At 38.4% G+C, this 25,279-nt stretch overlaps 1 protein-coding gene across 6 annotated transcripts in view; it reads right to left on the bottom strand.

Annotated features, from left to right (window-relative positions):
• The window catches only part of msi2b (musashi RNA-binding protein 2b), a 305,034-nt gene extending 288,324 nt beyond the window's left edge, over positions 1-16,710 (bottom strand). For 2 of the 6 annotated variants that reach the window (XM_081615801.1, XM_081615800.1), the window contains exons 1-5: positions 16,387-16,708; positions 16,017-16,057; positions 15,599-15,680; positions 15,022-15,106; positions 1,014-1,055 (exon numbers count right to left, since the gene is read on the bottom strand). In XM_081615801.1, coding sequence (XP_081471927.1) covers positions 1,014-1,055; positions 15,022-15,106; positions 15,599-15,680; positions 16,017-16,057; positions 16,387-16,448 — 312 coding nt within the window. In that variant the 5' untranslated portion in view covers positions 16,449-16,708. Of the gene's footprint in view, positions 1-1,013; positions 1,056-15,021; positions 15,107-15,598; positions 15,681-16,016; positions 16,058-16,386 lie in introns of all 6 variants that reach the window. The other 4 variants (XM_081615805.1, XM_081615804.1, XM_081615802.1 and 1 more) reach the window with 3 other exon arrangements.
• Positions 16,711-25,279: the final 8,569 nt, after the last annotated feature.

The following is a 25,279-nucleotide window of genomic DNA, read 5'->3' on the forward strand; positions in this document are numbered from 1 at the left end:
TGTGATCCAGGGAAAAGGAGAAAATCTATTATCGATTTCCACCTGGTTTAGGTGGGGGAAAAAAGCCCCTGAAAGCGATGCTGAATGGCGCTACAGTGCACTGCGCTATAGCTTGCACATTAATGGCTGGTGTATGGTGTGAAGGGGCATGTCAACAAAGCCCCTGACTACTCCACCGCGCCATCTGCACATGCTGAATATTTAATTGTCGATGGAAGCGCTCAAGACCAGTAATCAAGAAAAGAAAAGATAATACGCATCATGAAGAGCCTGTGTGACAGTTCCTGCATGATTGGAATATGGCTTATTTCTTCAATCACCCATTGTTTCAGTGCTAATTGTGACAATTTCTGCATGCATGCCACACAATAAAGATATTTCTAAATCACTCATGTCATTCAGTCTCATTCAACTCCGGATGTGACAAAAGAACTCCGACTTGTAATTCAGCCAGTAAGTGTAATTCATCACTGTCAGCTGGGGAGTCACCATTCAGTTCAGAAACATGTATTCAAGGAACTATCAGCCTAATCAGTTAAAAATAAAACTTGCCCTTTAATTTTAAATGTGTGCCACCAAAGACATTTTAACAGCTAACAAAAGACAGGAGCATCTTGATTCTTTTCATCCCAGTTAAAAGAATTTAAACTTCTTTCAAACAGCAATGCACTGCTGCCTTAAAGAGGCAGTAGAGCTCGACTTCATACCACTGCAGCAACGGGACTGAAAACCGCATCAGGGAAGAGTAATATCACAGAAAACCTGCCAGATTTAAAACACTATACAGAATAGAGAAAAATAATATATTCTTTCATCGCAGCTGAAACCTCCTCCTTAATAATCTGTAGGGTTAATCGCTTCAGTATAACAATATGGCCAAGCTGAGAACAACAAATCCAAACTCAATCTTTGTTTCTCCTTGTAAAGGTTGTGTGAGCACAATAGAACTTAGCAAGCAACATGACGCATGATCACTTTCTGGAAGCGCTGCTAAGTGAGAAATTCATTCTTACCTTAGGCTGGGCGCGACGGGGAAAGGCAACCTTAGGATCAATCTGAAAATGAGAAGAAAACAACACATTTGTTGTGGATGGAAGAGCTACGTCCGCAAACAGACCACAAGTACAGCTGCTCACAAAAGCCACAATCTTTGTGATCGAGAATAAAATTTCATTAAATTTAATAGGGGTTTAAAGAATAGAGGAAAACAGAGCAACGTCGCTCTATTTTTCTGCAATTCTAAGAAGTGACATTGGTGCTCAGCTAAAGAGAACAGTGAACAAAAGGCTTATGGGTATTGAAAAACATTCAGTGTACAGATGACCCTAAAATACAAGCTTTGGTTTCAATACACAGATAGTAAAAGGAAAAATACCTTTTTCCAGCGTACTAACGTTATTCTAATGGTAAAACACAATAGTAGTAGTGTCATGGTTTTATGCTATTTTAAAAAAAAAACTGATAATGAGAAGATGATAATGACATCAATTTATTTTATTTAAGTCTCCCGCAGTTTTAAGAGATGATATCACTAAGACCACACACGTTTTTTACTCTGTGTGCAGTCCGGTGGGGTCTTCGGAAACTAATAAACACCTAGACCCCCTTGATTTAGTTCCAATAAGCATCTTGCCCACCAACTAAGCAGAGCATTTCATAACAGGAAATAAACAAAAACTTCAGAGTTGAAGGTGTGAAGTTTCTTTAAACTAATGTAAAACAATAATCAGAAATGAAAAAAAGTTGATCAAGGAAGTTGCACAGGATCGGGTGATATTATCTTGTCTTCCATATTTAAATCTGCATTCCTACACTAAACAGGATAGATATACTTTTAGTCCTTTACGCTATATAAAGCTGTGGATAAGCCTATACGTTTGCAGAAATACAGAAAATCCCATAGGTTCAGAAAACATTAAAGCACCACTGTTAATTGGCACTTAACTATATCAAATATTTATAGTGAAGTCAGCATGATGATCATTTATTGAGACAAACTGGTGGTTGCACAGTTTTCTTTGCTGTCTCCCATGTTTAATACAGCCATGTTTTAAATGTAAACCAGGAATATGCTTTTGCTTGTCACATTCACTGCCACTGATAATACAAGACGTTTTTATGTGCAATTTAGTCCAATTTAACATAGTGTGATTTCTGAACTTCCACAACCTAATTAAAGTTGTAGTTTGTTTTCTCAAAGAACAGATTGATTCAGGATTCTCCGCAGCTTTCACAGAGCCATGCTGCAGTCGAACAATTCAGCAAAACAAATGGCAAACAGCACTTAAATGGTGTAGTATATTAAATCACTTCCTAATTCGGTGTACAGTTTTAGTCACAAGTTCATTTGCAAACTGCTATGTAAAGCCCCATGCAAAAGGCTTTATCACCCAGTACATTAATCCCAACTATATAACAGCATGGTATTTAAATTCACAGATCACCTACTACCTTACCTGGCCTCCTTATAAATGATCCAGGTATACAGATTTGAAGAAATACTGGTTTAATTAGGAGAAGTTAGGCTTGTCACTCATCAGGACAAAGCATGTAAAGAGAAATGACCATTACCAGTGACCTCATTACTTTACGCTGCTAATTATCTACAACGGAAGGAGCTCACAGAAACATTTCAGGCGCAGCATTTATTCCGTTGAGCAACGTACTTTGTGAAACCTCACATTCATTATTAATAATTACTGTGTGCGTCCTTAGACCAAAACATTCATGCCACCAAATTATCTCGTAGTCATGAAACCTTTTATTAATAACACCCCCCAAAACCAAAACAAAAACAAAAGGGAGGAAAAGTGAGCAGACCAGCCACACCAAGTGTTCTGCTGGTCATGGTCACACCAGAGACTCGCTTTTTATTTTAGGCAGGAATCGCTGATTGAATATGACAGGAAGAAAATGAGAGTCTGAGGCCGGTGACGCCTCCAGATATTGCCAAATAACCGGGAGGATGCGTCAGATCAGCCCGTTTCTCCATCTTGTGCTTGTTATCTCATTAGCTTCATTTTCCTCATTAATTTCTGCGGTATGAAGGTATGTTGTGGGGGTGGCGGTGGTTGGGGGCTGGGGGTCTCATCAACCTTGCACTTACAATGAAGAGCAGTGAACTGCCTCAAACCACAATGTCTGCCTAAATTGTCCTTGGCTGAATACAAATGACTTGAAGGATGAACATCTCCCTGTTTGTTTCATAGAACCCTTTTAACAAGGTACTACGGTTCCCCATGAATGAACTTAGCTATATATAAATGAGTGAGAAATTCTTTGCATTTGTGAAAATGACTCCATTGGCACAGATGGATTTATTTAAGAAAACGATAATACGCCCTGCTGAGGAAAACAATTGAAACAAAAGACACCATCTGCACGGATCAATTAAGCCATTGACATTGACTGCATTTCAATCTGCTTGAAGGGAATCCATGATGTGCAATGTCACTGTCATCTTTTCTGCCAGTCTCACTTATTACCGTTATTGTTGTAAATCAGGTCAGAATGAGAAATGAATTCAATAACACCTGGGCACGGTAACCCCGCTTGTAATAAATTTCATTTAAAGATTTGTTTTAGCACTTAGCCCCAGGCATAACCAATTCAAACTCAATTATTTTTTTCTTGCACCCTGTTTGAGCAAAGACAACAGATTATGTTCTGAATACCGAAGTCCTATAACTGGTAATATATCTTACATTTTAGGTTTACGCTCAGACAAAATACAGACACACACACACATTATATATATATATATATATATATATATATATATTAGATATGTGCCGATCAGGTTTTTTCCTGCCGATTCCAATTCCGATCACATAATAATTTTTTTTTTTAAATCATAAGCATTACCGGTTACATTATATGGAAAAAGGAACCATAAATTCACCTTAATTTAGACAAAAACTTGTTTTTAATAACTTTTTCCAAGAAAAAAACAAAACAGGCATTGTGCAAACTGTACTGCTATTGATAATACCATCTTTAACAGAATGAAAACATATGAAGGCTCTGAAGCGGCTAAATAATGCAAAGAGTCAAAATAAAACCTCTCAACATTGCCAAAAAAATTTAAATATAAAACTTAACATTCAAAGGCAAATTCAGGATCCATTACAATAAACAATCCTGAGTTACTGAATGAAAACTTCCTGATAGCATGGCGGCTAGCTGATTACTGCTAGTTCTGAGTGGCTGTTTCTGACAGAGCGGAGAAATTATGCAGAACAGGGAGGAGATAGATTTTTTTTTTTAGAGATTATCCGTCTCATGTTAGGACAGCGAAAGTTTTAATACGTATGTAAAATGTATTTAAGTTAGATGCTGCAGCTTTAAGCAGAGGTTCGGTGTGAGAGTCACTACCAGGTGGAGCAGAAGCGGCGCTCCGTCTGTGAAATATTACTACCTGTAGCGCGGAGCAGCAGTTCAACAGCGAGAGCAGAACCAGCGTCTTACATTGCAGCTCGAAGACTTAAATAATTTTGCGGGTTATTTGTTTAGCTTTCTGACCGTCATGCTAATCCGGGTGAGTGTTTGTAGCTATGCGCTGCTTTACCTGCTATCTGATCCTCCATATGTCTTTTTTACTGCAGTGAGCCTCGATATAGCCAAACTCCGTCAAGTATGGCATTGTTTTATGCCGTATTAGCTTCATTGTGTTGATGAATTTTGACGTGCTTCACCCCACGTGCTTCAATTTTCTGCCGTAACATGCAAACTTCCCCATTCACTCAGTGCGTTTTAGTTCAACATCGCTTAGGATTTGTTGCTGCGCGTTTGCGCTGTGTGAAAGAAAGCGGAGACCAACTGCACAGGCAGGCTGCGAAATGAGAAGCAGGTGATCGGTTTGTGTGATCGGCAACAAGAGACCGTGATCGGCGATCACTGATCATACACTTTTTCACAGAAATCGGCCGATTATGATCGGTGGCCGATCGATTGGCACACCTCTACTATATATATATATATATATATATATATATATATATATATATATATATATATCAAGCCTTTGATAATCATGGAGACTAAACTGATTGTTTTTGAATTTGTTAAGATTATGTCTGTTCTCTACATGCACAAGCAAGCACTTAAACACAGTGGATAATTAAGGTTAGTTTTCTGCTGAAAGATGAAGCAACTAAATGTACAGAAATCCAGTAAAATTATACTTCAGTTATTTAAATCACACTTACAGGAAGGAAATAAAAATTAGGCCATGAGAACACCCTATGTAGACCTTTCAGGCAATCTATTTTCCCAAGGCTGTACATTTATGTTATGATTTTTAAATACAAAGTGGCTTCATCAGAGCAAGAGGTAGTACATGCATTCTGATTTGCACTGGATAATGTAAGCATCAAAACCGAAATGTTGTGTCAGTTTCACCTGATACTTCCTTCCTGGAGCTTTCATTTTTGTTATGTAAGACACTTAGGTTTAGGAACGGCTAAGTGGACCTGCAGTGCATTTGTTTCGGTGGTATTACATGCACTTGAGTATACTTCCTAGTGTTCTTGCACTCAAGTTTGTGCAGTACTATATATTTTTCCATTAAACATCTTGAACCTAATATTAATAAGGCATGATTAGCATATTTTCTATACTTGCTGTTATCCAAATCAGTATTTTTTTTTTTCTTCCCAAGATAGGGGAGCCATTTTTATGTCCGATTATTGAATGGTTTTCCATTAAATTTATGCAAAAAGTTTTGGTATATTGTGTAACTTTAAATGTATGCTGGGATACACTCTACAACACAGATCCGTCGAAAATATTTCTAAGTGAAAAAGATATGCAAATCTCTAAGGTTAGCAGTTTCTTTGAATGTGAAAGAGGCATGTATCAAGGATGATCATCAGAAAACATGTTTCTGAAAAATGTAGGAGAATAAACAAAGAATATCTTAAGAGTTTTTAAACTCGTGAGTCCAGCAAATTGTGCCTAGACATGCAGCGATCAGAGTTATGCAAGTGGTTTTGTCAAGTGCTGACCTGCACTACCAATTAGCTTTGATTCTGAAATCCATTTAAAAACTATATTTAGCAGCATTAAATGTATTTCAGCTATGGGTGGTCATTAGTTATTTATATTAGAAGAAGAGGTGATGTCACAATCCATCGTCTCAACAGAGGTGACGCTTTATGATGTCCTTGGCATTCTATAATAGCAAAAGTTAGTGTTTAGCTACTAAACACTGAAAATGCCAATATTAAAACGAGTGCTGTCAATCGATTACAAATTCTTATCAAATTAATCACTCTTTGGGGTTGTGTTTAATCACAATTAATCACTATGTCTAACTTCGCAAGCTTGAAATATAACTGTGCACACATTTCTGAAAGCCCTTTCTGCCCTCTCCAAGCAATTATTTGATTTTTTTGTAGGAGAAAGCAGGTAATGTAGTCTCCCAGTAAGGAAAACTTACTCTACTACACATGCATAGAAGTAGTAGCAAACTTGTTCAAGGGACAACTGACAAATAAGATATATTTTATTTTCTAGTACTTGGATGGCCCACCCCTTTCAGATGCTGCCCTGAGCAGCATCTGATCTTTGTGACAGCTCTCATTGTTTACAATTATTCTCACCATCTACTGTCTCCTTACGGCCTCGCTTACATCTGTGACCATGATGTTCACTACACAGAAACACTAGTTTGTTCTCTTGTTTTTGGCACACAAAGCCATATATCTGTATGAAACCCTCCACTGGATAATCTAATTATATCATCCATAATATTTTTCTCAAGATGACTGCACAGTTGTTGAAAAGGCAATGCACTTAGTCGTTTACATTAGGGAGCTTTTGAGAATTTTATAACTGTCTTGTTTCAGTTTTAAAAACCTCATTAACCCTCTGGGTCTTCCTTCTTCTGTAACAACTTCTGCACTGAAGAGTGTCGTTTTCAGCATAACCTGATGTTCTTAGGTGTAGGATCTTAACTGATCAGAAAAAAATATATGTGTTTATGTTTGAGTTTCCAACCAGTTGGCCATCAGCCACAGCCTTTCTAGTTCTGCCACAAATGGGTTTCAAACAGAGAGGTAAAAATGTATCAAAGAAACCTAGCATAACATCTAAGCCACTGCATACTTAACTGGTTGTCAATGTCCATGAACCTAAAATCAGGTGTTGTATAACACTGCAAAGAGTAGGGATTACACAGGAAAAAAATACTACCAAATGTCAGTTGGTTAAGTTTGAACATTTGCAATACAGTAACTTAATTTGAAGATCAATAAAGAAGAAAGCATCCAACTCTGGACATCCAAATTGTGTCTTTTTTTCTTTTTACCAAAAAACGGTTCCTTAAGGTTTTCTAGCGTTCATTAGGCCATTAGGCCAGAAAACTGTACTTAAAACCCAAATAGTCAGCCTCTTTTGGCTCCTCTGATCAACCAAAGTAAAACATCAATATATCCATTTTGACTTCATTTCAACAATCATTTTTTAACCATATTTACCCTTTCTTTAAATGGAAGATGACATTTCTATGTCAATTCAATGAAAATTTGCTTGGAAGGTAACAACAGCAGAATATTTTATTAACCGTATATTGTATTCCTCCATTTGAAAAGAATATCACGAGAAGAAATCAGACTTGAAGTTAAGTGAACAATTTACCTTAACCTAAATGGAACAAAAACATGGCAGGCTGGAAGATGAGACCATAGCATCAAACAGTTATTGAGAGGAATTACTATAGCTGAAGGAAGAAAGGGTTCAAATGTAAACAATAACATCAGCCATGTTTCCACCCACTGTTGTTCAATAATGCACAACAAAATGACAGTTTTTACCCAGGGCAAAATCTTTAATGCACACCTAGCAAATGACATGCTTTTTGGTGAGAAAATATTTTATCTCTTATATAGATTTGGGTATTATTATTACCAGCAGCTGTTATCAACAGCTGTCTATACAACGTATGAGGTCCTTTTTTCCCATTTATTCAATTACTCTAGCAATCTCATGGTAGCAGAACCTGTTATGTACAATTGACTGGCATCCACTAATGTGATGCCATTTTCAAAGAGCTCTGCAATTACAGTATGTGTGCCTTTTTGCAATGTGAGTGCCTCAGATAAATCTTAACTATCTAACCAGTCTGCACGGTTCAGTTCATACGGCACACATAGGCACGATTACTGACATGGTAATGATGTGCTGCTGTTGAGGCACCTTATGTAGCTGTAGCCGAAAGCAAAACGGAGCTTTCCAGTGAAGCACTTTAATATATTTGCTCCAACTCTATATGGTACATCAATGCAAGAATTTCCCGAATTAAGTTCTGATACACCTTTGTTATATGAACTCTCAAAGAGCAAAAGTGAATTTCCTCGAGACATTATACAACCTGATATGTCAACATAAGAAATGAGAACAGACCAAAAGGAATCCCCCTCCAAACAGACCATCTTTTATCTTCCGCGGCTCTGCGTTTTACTAGAGGGTCTCTAAGGGCTGCTTTTGCATGCAACTGTGGGAGATCGGGGCAGAGAACCAGCATATATCTTAAGTTCACATCATACAAAAGGATTTCATATATTAATGCAGCTCCTGGGTAAACTCTCTTCCTCTCTTAAGACATATCGAAGTTACTGTGATGATGTGGTGTTTAAGCTAAAAGGAAAAAGCCTTATCAAAGCTCACAGCTTCTTCCTAATAGGAGAGAGAGCAGGTCCACAGGTGTGCATGTGCGATAGCAACAGAACAGACACAAAATTAAAATGTCATATCAGGGCTGTCGATCTGTACTGATTTATTTTTTTTGCTGTGGAATAACACACCTTTTAAAAAGAAACAGTTTGTTATGATCCCAAAATTTGCAATGAGGGTTTAACCGATGTCATGCTCTGTGAGCAAATTGTCACCCTTCCACATTCTAAAAAAAAAAAAAACATCATAATGATTATGATCCTGACTAATATTTTAAAGTTACAACATCACTGCCTAGACAAACATCCAGCAATATGTACCTGACAAGCGACAGATCCTCCATGTGCTAATACTGCCATCTCCCTTAATTAACTGCAGAAGATGGAGCACCTGCTATACTTAAACACGAACAAGTCGGTTCAGCTCACTAATTTGACTTTATGTCTAAATCCTATCGAGCCGCTACTCATCCATCCCTCCGCTCCAGATTTGCTCTTGGGCTGTTTTCCTGCTTAGACCTGAAACATCAAGATTGTCAGGACAAACTGACTTGGGGTCAGTTACAGGTGAAGTTTCCAGGACTTAAAGAAAAATAGGAATCACAGTGCAGACTAATAATAAAAGTTGGAATAATGTAAGACAAGAAAAATCAAGACAAAAATCACTTAATTTCCCATTTAGAAATATTTCTAGTATCGTCAATGTTTTATATGCTCTCAATTATTAAAGCCGCTTTAAATAACACAAAAAATATATAAACTAACCAGCAATCAATCAGCTGCCTTATACATTTTTCATTTGTCACTTGCGAAACAGAAAAAAAATATGTAACTGTGATCTCTCTGGTTCACAACACCCTGCCTTGAAACATCTTCTTGAACAGATGCTATGGGTTGCTTCTATCTGAATTGAACCAAACATCATGAAAAATGGTAAATATGTTCTGAATTACCAGCATGTGAGTTTCAAAACCCTCCGGCTGTGTATGCCCATATGTCTCATTCGCATTCATCCTTCCCTAAGTGTTTTCATAACTGGACAAAATACAGAGGAAGAACAATGAAAAAAAAAAAACAGGAGTGGAGGCCTGTAGTTTGTTTAAAGTAGCTTAGGTCTGTGACTCAAATCAAACTAGTGGAAAATCTGCCTAAATTAAATCTTTTGGCTAGATTTGCTTTTAAGAAATATTATTTTAAACTGCTGGTCAGAATTGGTCAGAACACCCCTGCAGTTTAATTGCATCAGTCAAGACACCTCCAGAAGCAAATGCAAATGAACCAATTTCACATGATTGGATATTTTATTAAAAGGTCACACAGTTACTGGTTCCTTAATTTCAGCTTCAGCAACAATTATTCTTTCTGGAGTTATTTGGAAATTTTGTGTGCATTTTGGTAGAGAGATAATCCAACCTATATGACAGAACTGTATGACCTTTGAAAGTTTGTATGACAGAAATGAATTTTGAAAAGCTTTAAAGTGGTAAGTTGCATGGCAGATATAAGCATAAACCTTTTTTTGTGTATTCTTAGCCATGTTTTTTGGGGCCTATATATCCTGATTAAATATCCAAGAACTGATTTTCTACAGGTAATTTAACATGGTAACACCCAATACATTTGATACATTTATGCAACTAATTGCTACAGTAAAATTCTAAAATGTGATTCAACTACTCTAATTACATCCCAGGACTAGTATTCTACACATTCTTGGCTTTATTTTATGCCTCATATACAAACTGATGCAATGAATTCTAGGAATGATGCTTTAGTTTACTATGTTCGCCTTATTTTAGAGCATAGCTTACTTAGTTCAGTGTACAATAAAACATCCACTCCAATCTGACGCAGATATTTTTATCATTTCAGCAGCAGCTCTAAGAGTTTCTTTTCAGCTTTACACCATTTAAAGTTCACTTTCTAACACAGGACTTCAAGACCATTTATGACATTGAACAAATTCAGCAAATAAAAAGGTAAACTAAGTTAATCTAACCAGTAATCTAGATTTCACCTTTTTTGCTGGTGGTTTAGAAATGGCTGCAGCAGACTCTTGCGCCACTAAAAATGCTTATTGTTGGTTCAACAGCATGCAGTGCTAGGTCCTATTTTGTTGTCTATGATTGAGATACAAATAACCTTGATAACATACTGGAGATAATAAATGTCTCTGTTTAGGAGCAGCTGTGTGACCAATTGCTGAGGAAGCAACAAACCAACTGAGCAAACCAGGTGAAGATGCATGGAATGTGGCTGAGGCTTGGCAGCAAAAAAAAAAATATTATTTAGAGGTCAAAGTACACACACTGCATGCACAAAAGTAAACCAGCTGTGATTTTGTTTTCCAACTGTTTACATTAACATCTTTAAGTCGAGTTGAACGGACGGGCAGGGAGAGCAGCGATCATCCTTACATTCAAATTAGATATCAGTGAGTCTGCTCAGAAACCTATAACCAACCGGATGCCGTGACGCACGTCTGCAATAGCACCTGAAGCGGTTATGGAAGCATTAGACCCATTTCATAGGAACCGGAAACACTTCCAACAAGACAGGTGGAAAACATTTTGCTTGCTTGAGTCAGCTACATAAGGTGCATAAGTGACAGTAAAAAGGATAGTGTTGCCGTCTTAACTTCTCTTCTTGGTCCTGAAGTTTTCCCCATCATCAATGTAAGTTGCTTATCTGCGTCTATCATTTTAAGCTGAACACTAGACAATAATTCTGTAATATTTTGTTAGTTAACATTTTTTCCCACAATCCATTTGTTCATAGAATCAAATGTTGCTGTAGCAAAGTGCTGGCTGGATTACCATGAAGACTGAACACAACTTCTGGGCACACATTGATGAGCAAGAACTTTTGCTTAATTAAATGACAATTAAATAAAATTTTATTTCACTGCATACTTATTATAAAAATAAAACTGTAAAATAAAAAGAAATGCGTGAAGTAACTAAAACTAAATAAAATGGTACCAAATAAAGCTGTATGTGAGAAAGTACTAAGCCTTACCTTTCTGTACTGGCTTGACGGAATGTTAAAACTTTTAATGTTGGAAATAACACACAAAAAAGAAATGTCCCGTGTACTGCTGACATGACTAAACTTGCTCACAGTCATTCCACCTCCAGCCACTCACTTCTTTCAAGGTTACCAGGGACAAAAGGGGACCTATAAGGATTTCTTTGGGCACTATAAAAGTGGGAGACTTGTATCGAATCAGCATCTGCAAACACATCAAGAACTATCCATTTTTTGCTGGCCCGAATATTTTTTATTTATTTATTTAAATTCTTGCTGCTACTGCTGTACAACTTTATAAAAGATATGATAGATCCTAACGCAATGCCATCTTGATAGTGGAAACGTTAAAGTACAAAACAGCACAGCAGATAAAGCAAAGTGACAAATGGCAACAAGGACAACGCAAACAGCTTGTGCTTTTTTTGCTGCACGCGGATGAACTGCACTTTAGAAACTAGAAAAGAACAGTTTCAGCATGTACCAATGCACGTCAATGATAATGTCATCCATGACTACCAACACCTGCAAGTAATGAAACAATAATTTTAAAAAAGCATACAATTTGCGTATGATTTCAAGGTCACTTATTGCACCTATAATCACAGAACCACCAACCAAATGTAAGTATTTCAGAATATTGTTGACCAACTTGCTTTTTATTCTATAAAACAAAAAAGCCCAATTAATTAAATTATGATCATAAATACTATGCTTTCCAAAACCGGTCATTAACATGCGCCCACCAGGTGACAATTTATCGATCTTGGATTTGCTTCTCTTCCTTTGAGAGACAAATGCACTGGCTAGGTCTCTGGCTTTTTTTTTTTTTTTTTGCTTCCTTCTGAATAATAAAAGAAACAAAATACCTTCGATATGTCTAAATAAATATGCATTGATTTTAAAGGTGGGAAAAAACTGGCAGAGTTAAGATAAATAAACAGGGAAACATCTCAGAGCATAAAGAAACAGGAAGGTGTGTTGGAAAGCAGAAATTTTTGGTTTGATAAACATTGATGATCTGGTGTAAGACCTTAAAATGTCACCGTTTGGTTCTCAAGGTAAGGAACTGTCAGATATAAAATATATGACACAAGTCTGTCAAATATGACCTCAAGCCTAGAATAGGTGTGATATATACACAAGAACTCATTTCCATTAGTGGATGAAAAACTAACTTGCATGCTTTTATATGCTTTTATAATTAGTGCAACGTATAATGATTCTACCAGCATCACAAATGGAAATTTAGATAACCAATAGTGCATTTTATCCTGATTAAACAAAAGGTCATCAGTAATGACATCATTTCCCTTTTAACAGCATAGTTTTAAAAAAAAAAAGGCTGAATGAACTTTTGTACTAGACCAAGAATAAAATCTTCAATCAATGACCATGACCTAAAAAAAAAAAAAAAAAACTGTGCTTTGAGAATAACGTATTAGCAGGTCATCGCTGTAATCCGGTGAATATCTTAACAGACCAATTAAAACAACTGGAGGAATTTAACCATTTCTTCCTGCCACTATTCACAGGGTGCCTTCGGGCAAGGCAACAGAGCAAGAATGGCTTCATTTATCAAGCATCAGCACAAGACTGGAGCAGCGCTGGCCAGCTCTCAGGTGTGAGTATATATTTTTTCTTTTATATATATATATATATATGCAACCCTCCTCCCCCAATACCGACCTTTGCTGTAAGTATATATGCTGTCAAACTGTCACAAAGCTGTTCATTCAAAATGTCAAACTTGAAGTTATCAAACTGCTCAGGATTCAAAGTATGTTTGAATCGCTCTCCCCCATTCCTGTTTAAAACAGCCTCTTAACGTGCCTGTATGGAGTCCCCTCTATGGACGCTGTTAGTGTTACTTATTGGTAATTTCACCTTGCCTTCACTCTACATGAAGGCACTGTATGGCTTTATCGCCCATTTTCCCATAACACTGTAATAGAACCGATAGGGCAGAGGACACAACAAATAAAACGTTTCTACGAAGGAAGGCTAAAATAAACCTTCAAGAGAGAGACGGGAATGAACTGATCTTTCTTGAAGGAGGAAGAAAAAGCCTAAAACAAATTTTTTTTAAATTTTTGCTTTCGAGATCAGATTTTATGCATAATTTAAAAAAGAATAAAAAAGCATGTTTTTTTTATCTTTTTTTTTTTTTTTCAATTTAAGAGCAGCACAAATACCAAACCCACAAAACCATTTAAAGAAGTGAAGCCTTGAAAAAAAGAGCTATTTTGAATGCCATCCAAAAAGGTCAATGTCCCCAATAAAAAAAAGGAGCAACTAGACTACTGCAAACCTTGTAGTTAAAAGAATTGCTAAAAATGCTGGGTCTGCTGTCCACTGTACAGCAACCCTTTTAGAATGGAGAAAATAAAAGCATAAATTACCACTGAAAATATTCTCCACATTTTCCCCAGGTGAAAAATATTCTCAGTTTTTTTAATATAATAATAATAATAATAATAATAATAGATCTGTCACACAAACACGTTTCTTGAATGTGCATTTGCTATTACATACACTGTGACTCCAAATCTGGATATTAAGAAGAAGAAATCCCTGACAAATTTAATTCCAGCTTAATCCCATCTAATCAATGACTGTAAAAACCTCTCTAAAATCTTTTAATATTTATCTGATGACAAATTTCGAAACTCTAACACGTCTCACAAAATCTCAATGTATGTGAATCAATTTGCTTATTTAAGCAAGTCAGATGGCTGAACTCTTTTTCAACCATAAATGTTTGCAACATCAACCATCTAATTCGTCGCTGCTCATTGATTGCCACCACGCTAATACATTTATCCGATGTAATTATATTTTATTAAATTCAATAGATAGTTTGAACGGCATGTTGGGTGTTTTAAAAAGATTAGTATGGATTGTAAATGCAAAAACATTGTTTTCAGTGTGTGTAGGGGGACTATACATCAAGCTCATTCTTCTTAAGCACATGATCAGTGCATCAAAAGTGATCAAACTGAACCCTGAGACAGCGCGCCCTTTTGTGTCCACAGCAGATATGTGCACGCTGCACATGTGGCAGCACAGAAAGAGGGGGCGTGTCAGCCCCATCTTTCAACCAGACAAGTAAAAGTGAATACATCCATGTTTTTTTTTTCCTGTAGCTTGTGCACATTTTAGCCAATGCACCTGACTTTGATTGAAGCAGCCTGTTAACCTTAATAGGTGCTTGGCCAGGGAGCCTCAGGCAAAGCGGAAAAAAAACGTCACAGTTGGCAAAACACATCAAAGACAGAACATGAATAAAACTCTTATGTAAGTGCAAAAAGCATAAACTCACCGTCTTTGAGTCTAATTCATGGTGCTGTTGAGCTAAGACTTTATCTACACTGGCAGCATCTGTAAACGTAACAAACCCAAATCCTCTGCAAAACAGAAACACAGAGAAGTTTAGAATTTTTATACATACAAAATTCACTCAAAAAATAACATTTTTAATTTTTTGCCCAAAGTAAGTTAAAACAATGTGAAAGACAAACATCCTAACATTCATGTGACCTTAATACTGTTATAATTTTTTTTTTTTTTAATATATCATAGCAGAAATTTAAAACAGGCACGGGGGGGACAGCGCTGAACATTATGTGGTGTGTTACACAGTGAGACGACGCTCCACCAACATTGTGGTGCAGTCACAAAGTCAATGTCAAATTGCAATCGGCCGCAGCTTTACAGCAGCGAGCATTTAAGCTTATCTGGCTCGCTGTGAAACCACACGCAGGCGCGCGCGCAGACAGGGACACTCAGTGACACGCGCGCACGCACACACAAGCTGGATTAATACTAAACACGGTCAAAGTAAGCGATATCGTCATGTGCAGTGGGAAGGAAAAGTAGGGAAAAAGCCCTGTATTTACCTTGAACGTTTTGTCGTGGGGTCTCTCATCACCATACATTCTCTTATTTCTCCGAATTTACTAAAATAGTCTCTAAGGCTGTCTGTGAACAGAGAGAATATGTCGGGTTATTTGACAGAAAACATATGGGAACGCTGTTGTCACTGCATTTCAAATAAAAAGGAAGGGAAGGGGGGAGGAAAGAACACCCCGCGATGCGCATAGGGGTCGAATAGAGGACTTCAGATGGACGGAGATCAAAAATAACATCGTGCGCACACACACTACAGAGATATCCCATACAGAACACTACTGCACAGACAGGGCACATTCGCACATACACCGCCAGCAGCTAACGAGCACTCAGTCACAGCGACAAAAAAAACAAAAAACAACAAGAAATATTGGACACGGCGACAAAAGAGAATAACAGTCTCACCTGGTGAGGTTTGCCAGCTGAGGCCACCGATAAACATTTTACTGTAAGGGGAAAACACAACAGAAGTGAGTCCAGATGTCAGTTCGGCCATTTTGACGACTAACTACTTCTAAAAGCGACCTTAAAGGATAAAGGGAGACTATGAAAGCACATTCGCGCTTAGTAATTACTCTCTATCTACATAAAAGGGGGAGGCCACTCTCGCTACAAAGCTGTGGTGTTTAAAACTGCATCTGGGAACGGACCCGTGCACGGGTTTAAGTGCGTACTGCGCGAGGACGAATCCAGCACGGCAGCCGAAGTCCTCTCCAAGATGTTGTAACATGAAAAAAAACGTACCTTAGGTTTAAATTTAGAAAAAGATTCTTACCCCGGGTCATGTTGTGAATCATTTAGGCTTCCGGACGTGGCTTGACTCCCGTCTCCTTCCATATCTATTCCAAACTATAGAGGCTGGGACTACAGTAACAGTGACAGACACACACAGATAGGGCAGGAGATATGCAAAGCCCCGCTATGAGAATATTACTGAGCCGGGAATGAAAGCGTCACACGTGGGATCAGCTCAGCCCCTGCTCCCTCCTCCCTCTCTCAGCACGCTCTACCTTGGCCCACAGGGGGCGGAGCTTGGCTCTGTCACCTAACCAATCCAATTGACGTCAATTCAGGCAATCTGCAAACCAATCCTCCGATTTGTCATTTAATTAAGCAATAAGCCACTAGAGGTACTACTGGCTTATTGCTCTTCTAAATCAGTGGACACAGACTGTAGCAAATATATATTTTAATTGATATTGTTTACAAGTTACAATACAATAAAAAAAAGACACAGGCATTCAGTAGTAATTTACATTTATATCTTATTCGTCTGCAATAAAGCTGTCTCATGGGAAGAATATATAATATATGACTTTTCATATTTTCTCCTTCATATTTAATTAATCTTGATTGTTATGTTTTTGAATATATTCACAGTTTAATTCAGCTGAAAGTTTCATGATGTGTGAACCAGAGTACGGTGCAGCACCATAAGCGTCCATCTTGTTTAAAATTCAACAATAATTGGAAGAGTAACAACTGGGAAAAAAAAACGTTATTCATTATTTAATCTAATTAGAGCAGCAGCGTATATTATCTGAGACACAGAACTGCAAACATATTCAAAACCATTTGAACTTTAATATGTTGCTAAAACTTTGGTTTGTAGTTTTATGTATTTAATACAAACTTTATGTGATAGAATAATATAAGAGCTCGAACAGATTTTTTTTGTGTGTGTGTTGATCAAGCCACAAATTCTCATTTGGATTTAGGTATTTTTAGTGGGCTATTCAAACAAATTAATATGCATTGTTCTTAATCATATCATTGTAGCTCTGACTATATTTTTAAGATTATTGCTGTGTGGAAGGTGAACTTCAATGGATCTAAATTAGCTCCATACAATTGAGTCCTGATGCAGCCTCGTGGGGTTCAATTCCTGACCTTTGGACCTGCATGTCTTCCCCTCTTCTCCCTCTTCTTATTCCCTTGTCGCTATATATGAAGTTCACTAGAGTCACAAAAAAATCTGTAAAAAAAAAATTATAATACAGTCATCTCTCCATCAACTGATCTCATTCCCTGTTCTTGCTGAATAAAGGCATTCCAACAGCATGATAGTGCCACCACCATGTTTCATGGAGTGAATAGTGTTTTCAGGGTTGGGCTGCACAACAATCGGAAAAAAAAAAAGCACTGCGATTTTTTTTTTCTAACATTGCAATATTGTTATATGAAAAAATGTAGAACTTTTCAACAAAAGATTTAAATAGCAACTTAAGTCTGTTATCGTTCTGACGATTAACATGATGCCACCTGTCAGTCATTCTAGGGGGTTTGTCAGCGGCGGTCGCTATTTGTCCCAAAGTAGACGCCCCTTATCTGAAGGAAGTGAACTACCATAAACATTTCTGTGTTTTGTCACAGCTGATGAAGGAGGAAATTATGGTCCAACGTTGTCAGTGGGGAATATGCAAACGTATTTGTCTGCATAAAGGTAACTGCTAGTAAATATCCCATTTTTTGTCATAAGGACACTTATTGACAGTCAAATAAAAAAAATCAATAGGTGAAGGTAATCATACCTTATTTTATGTGGGTAAATTCTAATGGCACCTCTATGACAGCATGAAAACATGTGCTGCAGTAACTGTGGTATTTACATCTAAGCATTTTTTCTGAAGGCATGTTTTCACAAGCCAGTGTTATTTAAGTCATTACTCACCCGTTTTGCATGTGCAAAAATGCGTCCGACACATCTTTCACACTCACATCCAATGAGACTTTGTTCCCCTCTTTCTTATTCTGGCTGTGAAAGACTTGGGCTTTCCCATTGATTTGACCGTTGTTTCCCGTAAATAACTTTACAGACCTGATGTAGGAATGTGCTTCAGTGTTGGATGATAAAGCAAAAATTACTCAAAAAATTTATCGGGTAATGCATTGAGTTACACTACCTCTGCCATTATAACACAGTATGTTTGTCTGAGGTTTGCTCTACTTCTACCCAGCAGCGGAGCCATCATAATGTCAGTTCAGGATTATGTGTAGTGATATTTGTGTGAGCATTCGTAACTTGGATGGAATGGACTGGCAAAAAGTGTTGCCCGTTGACAACTGGAGATTGGCACCAGTTCTCAATAAACCTTTCACTGATTAAACACATGTAGAAGTTGAACGAAGAGAAGAACGCTCTGTAAGATGTTCTCACCTCTGCATTGTTCATAAGTTAGCCCTGCTATCATCTTCTTGACACTTTATCCCTGTCACATTTAGTGTGTTTATCAGTCTTAACGACGTTGTTGTTTTATGTTCTCTACACAAGAACATTTTCAGATTTTTTTTTTCATTCAAACTTTAGAAAACAATGCTTTAATTTTTTCTACCACCTTACTATTATTGATGCACTGCAATTTTATATTTTACAAACTCGAAGGTTTGCTTGCAGCTCAATCATAGTTCTAAAGATGATATAGCTATGCCATCAGTGCTGAAATTGTAACAATACACTCAGCTTGCTGAATTATTAAAACATCTCCCACCCAAAGCGATGAAATGCAGCAAAGATTGAGCAGTGGTTTTAGGACAGATAAATTAAAGAAAGCTCTTTGAGGCACAAAATCAATGTTCAGCTCTGTTCACGTGTCCCTGAGCAAGATACTGAATCTCAGTCGCTGACCCAAAGGTCTCACCTTCAACTGCCTTATTCATCACAATAGCCAACAAAAAGAAATTTCCCATGGGGATCAATAAAGTCTGGTATCCGTACATACAGTAGTGTAATTATGGATCTTTTCATGTAGATGACCTATAATGAGCTGTCAGCCCTGCCCTCTGCACAGTGTACACGGAGATAAGCTGGCTCTGTCTTCTAATAACCTTGAGGAGGTACAAAAAAAATAGAAAAGAAAAAAGCTTAGTAAAATATTAAGAATGAATGAGCATACAGAGTATGGCAGAGAGGAAGAAATGTTTACGGTCTAAGACGGTATTTTAAAATGAGAAACAAAAATATCACATAAATGCAGTTCTCATTAATTCTAGCATAAGGAGTCTTCCAGTTTTCCATGTGAAATGTGACTCGTGATCCTGTTTTATTATTCACAGTCGGAGAAGCCTTTTGAATAGGCCTGTCTTCCCTGACTGTTGAGGGTTCCACCACAGGGAATTTCTTATCTGGCCAGGCAGCATGTTTTTGAAACAATGCTGAAGATAAAACCCAAATAACAACACTTTTGTCAGTTTAGCAGCTAAAAGTCTGTCATTAGTTCTGGGACTTTCCACACAGGAGCCGTCTGTAGCTCTGAAACAAAGGTGCGCAGCCAAATGGTAATTCCTCGCCGCATCGGAGTGTCATAGAAAATGGAAATATAACGCCGTGTGAGAAAGACTATTACACCCGTCTTTGCGCCGTAGTTCTGTCCCATGCCATTTTGTGATGCATTTATGATTACATTACTGTTGTCAGATGGGAGGCAGGTTCTTTATATGTCTCCCCTAGAAAAAAAATAAAAAATGCACGCTCTCATCCAGCTGCAGACACAAAGAAGTGAGGGAGGTTATAAATTGATGTTGAACGCGAGCTCTAAGGAACAACAAGCTCTAAAGCCCATTGCGAGGTGTAAGAAAATCACTGTGGATTTAACACATGAAGAGCAACCTCTGTTTTACGCTCAAAATAAAAAACACTGGAGGCTCTGCTTTCACGGTGGGATTGTGAATTATTCAGTTTTCTTATCATAGTTATTACTGCCGTACCATGACGGGAGTCAAGTTAAACATGTTTGGGAAGGTACTGTTGGTGTGACATTGTATCGTATTTTACAAAGGGTTGCACATTTGAAATCAAGACATGTTTGTGGCAAAGTAAACACCGCCGCCTCATACAGTCGCAACTTTTGCCCCTTTTCATATCTCTTATGTTCCAGTCAAATAACTCAATATGTTTTTGTTGTATATTATGTGACACATGTGAGCATTTGCACACAGCTCCACTCGGGCAACACTTTGTAGAACGACTTTCTGCTGGTGTTTTGGTGGTATGCCTCCACCGGCTTTCCTCGTGCAGACAAACTGAAATGCCTGCTAAAGTTCAGTCAAATTTGAAGGAAAATATATGAATAGCAAGTTTGTAACCTTACAACAAATTCCAGATTCTTACTCATAAATTTGCATCACTCTAACCAGTGCTATGTTCACTCTGGGAGCATGTTTAAAGTCCTAGCTCTTTCAATGCAAGGGTGTCCTATTTTTAGCTCTATCCAACTTCCCATCACCTCTGACCAGCTTCCATGTCTTTGCTTAATGTATCTGCACAGCACAATACTGCCACCACCATGTTTTTCAATAGGGGTGGTGTGTACATGGTGGTGTAGTGTTGGTTTTCCACCTCACATGACATTTAGTTTGTAGGATCTCTGCAGGTCCTTCAGAGGCGTCATAGTGTGACTGATTTACTAAAAAATATCTTCTTTCCCCGTCAATTAGTTTAGGTCCAGTTTAGGAGGGTCGTGTCCTGGTTTTACAAAATTCATATTTTCAGATGATGGTCTGAAGATCTCTCAGTGAGATCTCAAAATTTTGGGATATTACTGTATAACCTATCTGTACTTCACATTTCTCTGCATCTTTACCCCTGTCCTCTCTGTTGTGCTCCATGGTCTCCATGATGCCTTTACAGATCAAAGGTAGACTTTTTGATAACTACTTGGGTTGACTTTTGTAGCCGATTGGTTGTGCTAGATTGTATCAGAGTCTAAAGGGCTCACCAGAAATGCCTTCTATCCTTGTCAGATTTTATTTTGTAAAAGATTATTCGAAACCGTGCAACATTTCTCTTCCACTTAACAACTCTGCTCTCCAATCAGCACTGCAATGTGTGACTCTAATCTAATCTAACAAGTTCAGAGGGTATGAATGCTTTCCCAGGCCACTGTATGCGAGTTCATGATTTCAGTCTCTGAATCTGTGTACAAGACAGACTGGAAGAGAAATCTTTATAGATTTTTAAATAAAGCTGTGCTCCGCTTTAATCTGAGCTGCCCCCACAGCCGGATGAAAGTGCCTAAAATGTTTATTCCTCTTTAAGCAACTTCAGTCTGACAGCCATGCTGGTTGGGGCAGCTGAGCGTTTACTACTGAATGAAAAAAAAAAGAACAGCAGACAGGCTTCTTTTGCTTCTTTATATAAAACTCTGTGCAAACCTCTTTTTATTCCCCCCCTTGAAAGTGATGCAGAGCGTACAGTTCCATCACCATTACTTGGACACATTTATGAAGGTGACAGCGTCTGACAATGTTTTGATTAATTGGGGGACAACGCGTTTCAAGGAAGACATCTTTTGTGTCCTGCATCCCCAGAGCTCTTCGTCATTTACATAACATTTAGGGAAACGGAAAGATTTTCTCCGAGCCTGTCGGTGTATTAGTGCGAGCCTGTATTCGGCGGTGAAATGTGAAGCGCTTCTGAATTGAGAGAGGGGCTCGGGGAAGAAAATCTTTGTTGCTAACTGACTCGTTGCATAAAAACTGGAGGTTTTGTGGGAACTGGGGGAAGAAGCGTACTTCATAGTGTGTGGAAGCTAAAGAGACGAGTGGGGCAAGAGAGAAACGACATTGAGAGCCATTCCGTTTCCGACCTGACCTTGTCAAGAAAAAAAAAAAGTTCCTAAAATTCAGGACTTTTTTATCTGAATGAAATCAGAAATAAAATACATTAACCTCTCGAGAGAAAATGATGTCCAACATTCATTAAAGTGAAGTTTGAAGCTGAATTGGGATCTTTCATATCAACGGAACTACATGTTCTCGAAGTGTACTCCTGTGTGAAATGCTGCTGCAGCTCAGAGGAAACCGCTTCTGTCTCGTTGAACCGTTTTGTCATGAGGATCACTCGGACACTTGAGACCATTTTCGGAATTTGTGAATGATTTCATATTGCTTACTTTAGGCCGAGTGATTTTTCTCTCGAGCAGGTAAAAGTCAGAAGCCCTCAAGGTGCACCTGCGGTAAAGACTGCAGATGTGAACAAGCTGTCTCCCTCTAGTGTCCCTTCCCTTTATGCTTCTTCTTTTTTCTGCCAAGCTAATGCACCTCCCAAGTTGGAGGGAGAGAGGCCAACCAGAAACATGCATAATTGACAGGCCCTATTTCAGGAATTAGCCACCTACCTAACCGTGGACCGTACCCTGCTCTATCATCTCGCCCGGAATCATTTAAATTTTTTTTTTTTTTTTGCACTTTTCAGTCTATTTTGCCCAACCGGGATTAACGACGGATGAATCTGGCAAATAACATTTCTGTTCTCCTCATCGATTGATGCGTTTCCTCGAGGGCGGTTGTGTTTCAAACCTGTCGACTGATCATGATTTGGGAGGATTACCAGGATTGTGTGTCTTTCTTTCTTAGCACACGGAGAAACGGTTTCAAATGAGATCAGTAGGAAGGATCTTCTTCTGATTAATGGTTTCCCTTCCCATTATGCCTTCTGTAACCACACAGATGAGTTAATTAAACTGCGCCAGAGGCTACACACAGGTAGATGGACTACTGTGATATTCAGACATCCACATTATTACACATTTCATATGAGGGGGAAAAGAAACGGCGATATTGAGATACCCCTGTCCTGGAGGCTCCTCTGTACTTGCTAATTGTGCACGGAGATTTCAGAAAATATTCAACACCAGTTAAGTGCTCAAAAAGCACCTCAAGGTAGCATGAATTAGCCCGTGGTGCCCCGAAGGGCCCCGGATCATTGCTTACAGTACCACAAAGAAACCTCGCAGTCTTTTTAAAGTGCGCGCGAGAACGGAAGATCCAACATAAGTTTTCCCAAATTGTCGAGAAAATGGCTGTTTCAACACCGAGAGGGAAATCTGCATCTCCGACCTCGATGGCTCTCAATCGCACGCGCGGCTCTTTCTTGGGCCAATCAAGCTTCGGTACAAGTGGATGATGATGACGACATCGTTTACCTGCTCCACTGGGCTGAGAGATAAGCTCGTGCCCCTGCAGCTTCCTGGAACGTTCTGGCTGCTGCTCGCACGACTCCAGAGAGGCGTGCGTGCGTGCGTGGCAGATGATGACGAACGAAGGAGCCGTCCTGTCACCTGTACAGCTCAAATATGCAAATCTTTTCCGTTTTTTTTCTAAAGCAAACCAGTCAGAGAAGTTGACTTGATTCCTTTTTTTTTTTCTTTTCTTCAAAAGGGAGGATTATTTCTTTAAGTTTCCCCAAATATATGTTCAACTGCATTTATTATTTTCCAAGTGGGCACTTCAGAACACGGACACTCTCAAGCATAAAGCCCTCAGTCTGACTTTCTGTTTATAGGAGCGAATATGCTCCGGCCGAGACATTTTTAAACATCTCACCGAGGCTAAGAATGATAAGCAAAGCCTCTCAGGGCAACCGGCTAAAGTGGTGCTCTCTGTCTCCTGCCTCATTCCTTGTTTTTAACCAGTCTCCCCCTCCAAAACCTCCCCGCCCCTATCCCTTGTTTCATTTTTCCTCTCTTCTTTTCCCTAACTAGCTGCCACAATACATTCTCTCAGTTGCCAACCACTTCCCATTCTGCAACCACTGACCTTAACACTGACCTTCCCTTGTCTGTGCCATTGAGATGAGAGGGAGAGATACCACAACCTCACCCTCCCACCACTCACCCACCCACCCACACCACCACCACGCTGCAGGGTTGAATTTTGCCTGTCTCATCAGTCTTTCCTGCAGCTGGAGAATGGTTTGTTGTTGTTGTTTTTTTTTCTTTCAGATTCCAGCACTTTTCTTTTCTTTTTTTGCTTTTTGGCTGATCAGTGGCCAGACAGAAAAACACGGCTCTTGGCTCAAAGCGATATTGAGCTTTGGCATATAGACCAAGGCTGTCAATACAGATTAGGTTGATCAGATAAAGTTTATCTGCAGCATTTGAGCGTCCTTTGGTTGGGTACCAGCTTAATTCCGGGGCCACAACTGATAATGTGACCCAAGGATCAAAGCGGATCGAAATTCGGGCCATTGTTTTAGCCAGGAGCGGACCGCAGTGGCCTTGTCAAAGGTAAGTCACTTTGTGTATCATTATGCATGTAGCACAATAGCTCTGGTCTGTGATAACAGGAATTACAAGAGGTGTGCCAGGGCTCTGCAGGTTCATTTCAGATTAGTGAAAACTTTCATAATTTGTCTCATCTACAAATAATCTTTCATGTGAGCTACTAGACTTTAAAAAAAAAAAACTTATTTAAGGAGCATTTAAAACTAAACCAAATTTGTCTTATCTTAAATTTTATTGTGGAAAAACAGAAGAATCTTGAAACTATTCTTGCAATTTTTCATTGCCTACTTGGCTACTTCGTACTAGTTATTATTTTATTTTTTTTTGTCTTTTAGACTTTTTTTTTTAGAAATATTTCTCATGTTGAAGCCTACATGTTTCCAAAAGAAAACTATCAAAGATTTTAATGAATGCTTTTTACCTCTAAAATGTTTTTAAGCCCATAACTACCTCCGTATGCAACTGACCTAACTTTGAGAGTTTTGGTTAGTTAGCTGTGGAAGGTTGTTTGTTCTTTCAGACTCAAAAACCTCTGTCTCACTTAGTATATGTTTGACTTCAACCTTCAATGCTAAACAGCGTCAGTCACCACAAGAGGGCACTTGGAGCATGTGTATGCAGCAGCAGCAGCAGCTCTAATTACATATCTTTGCCCCGTTTTACTGT

This window comes from Poecilia reticulata, chromosome 14, assembly GCF_904066995.2.
Source record: "Poecilia reticulata chromosome 14, P_reticulata-male-v2, whole genome shotgun sequence".
Classification (NCBI taxonomy): Eukaryota; Metazoa; Chordata; class Actinopteri; order Cyprinodontiformes; family Poeciliidae; genus Poecilia; species Poecilia reticulata.